The sequence below is a fragment of the Nematolebias whitei genome, chromosome 6 (assembly GCF_014905685.2).
Source record: "Nematolebias whitei isolate Nwh7 chromosome 6, NemWhi1, whole genome shotgun sequence".
Classification (NCBI taxonomy): Eukaryota; Metazoa; Chordata; class Actinopteri; order Cyprinodontiformes; family Rivulidae; genus Nematolebias; species Nematolebias whitei.
The window spans coordinates 25,283,591-25,288,565 of record NC_056503.1 but is presented as its reverse complement, the minus strand read 5'-3'; the positions used below and the strand labels follow the sequence as shown (position 1 = coordinate 25,288,565).

At 42.3% G+C, this 4,975-nt stretch overlaps 1 protein-coding gene across 1 annotated transcript; it reads left to right on the top strand.

The window, feature by feature from the left end:
• The first annotated feature begins 512 nt into the window (after positions 1-512).
• On the top strand, positions 513-3,200 carry zgc:162730 (uncharacterized protein LOC564559 homolog). The gene is made up of 2 exons (XM_037677461.1): positions 513-612; positions 934-3,200. The coding sequence occupies exons 1-2, from the start codon at positions 562-564 to the stop codon at positions 2,161-2,163; spliced, it is 1,281 nt and encodes a 426-aa protein (XP_037533389.1). The 5' UTR covers positions 513-561; the 3' UTR covers positions 2,164-3,200.
• Positions 3,201-4,975: the final 1,775 nt, after the last annotated feature.

The window sequence follows — 4,975 nt, the reverse complement described above, 5'->3', positions numbered from 1 at the left end:
ACCCAAATACAGTAAACACACAATTAGGTGCCTGCATGTTGAGACATTTCAGCACAAGAAACCTCTCACTGTTTAGTAAATTTCAGGGAACAACATTTTTTATTTTTCCCCCCTTTTTCCCACTTTCCACTCAAGTGCTGTAGACTCAAACACATTTCAGAGTTGGGATGATTTGTCTTTTGGCAGAAAGTCTGTAATCAGTCCTTAGAACCCACATGCAGAGAACTTGTGCACAAACAGCCGCAGACTGTTCGAGGCCTGCATGAGAGCTATGCAAATAAGTCACTTTGCTTCACAGGCCAACGAAACTGAAACGTTTCACACAGCTGGCTAAAAATACTTTGTTTTCTTTCTTCTTCTGTGTTTCTTTTTCTTCTCTTGCAGGGGGAGGAGAAGTGGGTTGGTCAGAAGGAGGGTCATCCGGGAACATGGCATGTGGAAACCCCTCCCAGAACTCGGGGAGGAGACTTCGCTCTCCTTAAATTTAAGAACTCTAGAACAGAGTTAAACTAGGTGTAGACGCAGACTTCCAGCATTTACCGTGGATCACTCTTCTTTTTGATGCCAAAGGGATACAGCATGTCCAAAATGCTTGACACCAGCATCCCCACGGTGAGTTAAAACATATCTTGCTTCTTTTTTTTGTTACAAAATAGTTTTTATCCGACTTGTTGTTGCTCTTTTTATTTTTCTTAAGATCTCTAATTGGGTGCTTAACTCATCTGAATTGACTTTAGTCTCAGAGGGGTTCATCTCTTTGTACAAATAATGAGAGAAGGGAGACATAGTATCTTTAAATCCAGTCTCCCATTAGCAGATAAATGATTTAATATGCTCTACTGGTTACAACAAAGGGCTAAGAGTTGTTTGCTTTGGAAATATCTAAAACCATGGAGGTGACTTTGTAGTAACTCTTTCCATTATCTCTCACAGAACTTTCTGAACCTAACCCTGAGCGATGGTTTGCTCCTGTCCCAGTCCCAGCTCAAAGCCCCTGGGCAGAGTCGGCTGAGCCGATCAGCGTCTTTCTTCTCTCCCCCCTCCCATCCTGACGATTCAAGCCTCAGCTTGAGCTCTGAACATGTTAACAGTGATGACAATGGCAGCTCTATCTGGTCATCTAACAGCTCTATCTGGAGCCAGGGCCCAGTTTCCAGTCAAAAACAACTCCCCTTTCGCTCAGACCGCTCCATGAGCATGACTGAGCCCAGCAGCAGCCTGCTCCCTCCATTTGGACAGCTGAAGAACCTGGAGCTGTTTCCCCAGAGCTCCACTACCACTGTGGCTCCCCCTCCAGGGTTTCCGCCCTCATCTAACCTTCCAGCCCAGATCCCACCAATGCTCTCCTCCAACCGTTACAAGACAGAGCTCTGTCGGGGCTTCCAAGAGACCGGCAGCTGCAAGTACGGCAACAAGTGTCAGTTTGCCCACGGTGAGGCAGAACTGCGTGGACTGTACCGCCACCCAAAGTACAAGACGGAGCCCTGCAGAACCTTCTACAATTTTGGCTACTGTCCCTATGGGTCACGCTGCCACTTCATCCATGAAGAGAAAATAAGTGGAGATCCCTTGCTGTCTGCAAAATTCCAGCGACAACCAGCCCCCACATCAACTGGTGCTCACAATCCACGTCACCAGCTCCGACAGAGTCTCAGCTTTGCTGGGTTCATGCACTCATCACGCTCACCTCCCCCGTCATTCTCTGCAGCCATCAATGAGCCTAACCTGGGATTCAGTCGTGCTCCTTCTGTGTCCCCACCTCCCACTGATCTCCTGTCCCCGATGTTTGGTGACTCCGTGCAGCGGGAGGCCTCAGCATTCCAGTTCGGAAACCTCCAGACCCACACCAGCAGCGGAGACATTCCTTACATCGTAGAGCCAAAACCTTCTCGCTGTGTGTGTGGCCATGGAAATAACTTCAACAACATCAAAAGCAGCACGTTCACCGTGTCAGACGGGCACCCCGAGAGTACTTTGCAACTTCCCAGTCATGGGGGCAATGGAGGATTTATAAAGCACACCGGACTGCAGCGTTTCTCCTCCGAGGACTCCCTGGAGGACAGCTACAGCAGCTGCAGCTCCAGCGGATCTGAGTCTCCAACGTTTGACGGATCCACCACCAAGAGGCTCACTGTGTTCGAACGCTTGTCCCTTTCCGACTAAATGGATCCAAAGAGAGACACTTAAGTCACTTCCCTGTTTCTCGACTCTCTTCAAAAACCAGAACTGTCCAGAACAAGTTGATGAAATAACACTTGTATAAATTTAGCTGATCTTTTACGAACTACACATACTAAGATGATTTTAGTACTCACTTGTTATCAGACTCTATTTTTTTATACTTAGAAAAACACAGTGTAGCCTTTTAGACGTTTCTATGTGGTCTTCCGTAAGAATTACCTCCTCTACAGGTCTTGACCTAACCAGCACATATTCTGACTCCTATTTACCACAAATCGGTAGTGATCAAAAAGTCCTGTAATTAGTGAAAATCATTAGCGCCTGTGCCTTAAAGATTTTTTCTGCCTTATAGGCTATTCATTATCTGTGCCACATACAGTATATGTTTGATTCAGTAGCCTTAATCAGCGAGACCTGACATGTGTCTATGATATGCACTTTACAGCTAAATCAAATGTGGGGGGGAAGCCCCAGTAGCATTCAACCAAAGCTTAATCCTTCATTCTGCTCTGTGGATGTATGCGTGTATGCCTGTTAAGTATGTATGTACGGGTGCTTGTGTATTTTTCTGTATTTTATTTTTTAAGACTTGGGGTGCAAGCGAATATTGCAAAATGTTAAAGGATCAGAAAAAAAAAGTCACGTTATCGTTTTTAGATCTCAACGTCTGTATCCCGACAACTTTTATGGTATTTGATGTTCTAAAACGTTCTGTTCCTTTTTGCTGGTTTGTAAATTGCACCCCATTTTGTTTGACAGCCTGGTTCAGGGAACACCGCAGTATTCCATTTGGTTATTGGTTGCCTTGTGTTGTTTAACTTAAACTAATATATTTATTATATTTATTTGTGTTTAAAGAAGAAAATTTGTATTTTGTACTTTATTTATGAATAAAACATATTTCAAGTTCTGTGAAATAACAATGTGAGAGAGGAAAAAAGAAAAGCAACAAAAAAGAAAATATATTTTTAATTGCCCGATAAAGACAAAATAAAATACTAAATAAAGACATAATTTTAACCTTTTGTTGGCTTGTTCTTTTGCTGCTCACTTAAAATGTATATGCTTGGTTGTCTTGCGCATAAGCACAACGTGAAACGTAGACATAGATGTGGGGGGAGTGGGGAGCACAGGTGTGTTACTGTTGGCTCAGTTCCAGCAAGTGTCCCAGACGGCCATGAAGAAAAGCAGGACCTTCCCTTGGAGGAATGTGGCCATTGTGTGCTTTTTGCTTCAGCAGAGGTCAAAACGAGTGCAGGAAAAAGACGGGGTTCAATCGTGAGGGAGGAAATATGAGTTAACTGGTTGTTTGTTATAAAAATAAGAGAAAACCTGTCTGTTTTTGAACAAATGACTGTTTATAGTCAAAGTTGTTGGTGGAAATGTTTAATGCTACGTTGTTCACATTCAATGAGGCAAGCACTGTGGAGTCAAAGGGTTAATGTACCCAAATGGAGACAACGATCCCACATCTAGATCATCATCATATCTGTTCACTTCCACAGAAGGTCTTAAACATGTTTATTTAAACATTTTGTAAGAACTCAAAGCATTTCTTGGCATTTGGATATGAATATTCTAATGTAGTTATAGTTCATTAACATCAGAAGAGAAGACATCCATTGCGTTTAGAGATTTTCTTGGCTCTCTCTAACAGCTTTGAGTTTAGTGGCGTGCGGTGGCTCTGTTTTGGACACAACAGGTCATTCCACAGATCATTTCACACAGCTTTCAATTGCAGGTGAACACTGCAAAATGTTGCGCACGAGAAACAAACACCATATGCACAAACCCTCGCAGTAAGAAATGTAAAATTGTGTGTGAATTCCACAAGTTTCTCCGCCCCTTCGTTTGAATGTAGCAACTGAACAAGGCTGATAATAATCAACCAGGATATTAACTAACAAATGATAAAATCAAAGTTTTGTTTTTTTTTAACTGGAAAAAAACAAACTTCTGTTCACATTTTTTGTAGCCCCACTCTATTTTTCATGTTCATATTGAGGTAAGAGGATCCATTTTATGATGCAAAACCATCAAAGGGGCAAAGCTTTCCACAGAGTTTGGGGGCACACATTTCAGAACACCGTGGTCACAAAAGATCTAAAATACTAAATGTAAGTCTTTTCTCTTTTGAAAATATACTACTGACTCTTGATCATCGTAAGGTTTCATGTATTGAATCAGCTGCAAACTTGAGTACCTGTACACAAAATAAATGGGCATATTGATGGTGTCAAATATGATTTGATTTCCTGAATGAGTATCCCATTCTACTGTGGAATATTTTAATTACTACTACAACTACTACTACTACTACTACTACTACTACTAATTGCTCACCTGCTATGTGACTGTTTGCTGCTTGTGGGAGTGAGTTTGTTGTGGCTCCTCAGACTGATGAAGTCCTTTGGATGAAGGATAAAATGTCTCCAAAAAAAAAAAGGTCCAGATGACCTGACTGAACTTTGTTGGATTTTCCACCTGGACTATTGAGCATGAGCTTCGGTGTATTGATACACTTTGGCTATGGCTGCCTCAGAGGAGTCAAAGGGGGAGAGGACCCCAGAAACCATCTAATCATCAGCAAACTGGTTGGTCCACTATGTGGGTGTGCTGCTTGTGGGACTGAGTTTGTTGTGTCTCCTTGGTTTGGCTGAAGGACAAACCATCTAAAAAAAAAAAACCTTCCAGATGACCTGATTTAACTTTGTTGGATTTTTTACCTGGATTATTGAGCATGAACTTTGATATTTTGAGTACTACTTTTTGTAGCTTTTAATTAAGTCAGCAG

What these genes read in the sequence shown, in the direction of transcription:
- zgc:162730 (XM_037677461.1), top strand. Translation starts at nt 562, where the DNA reads ATGCCAAAGGGATACAGCATGTCCAAAATGCTTGACACCAGCATCCCC. An exon ending in TTGACACCAGCATCCCCACG is followed by an intron (nt 613 to 933) that starts GTGAGTTAAAAC and finishes TATCTCTCACAG; the next exon opens with AACTTTCTGAACCTAACCCT.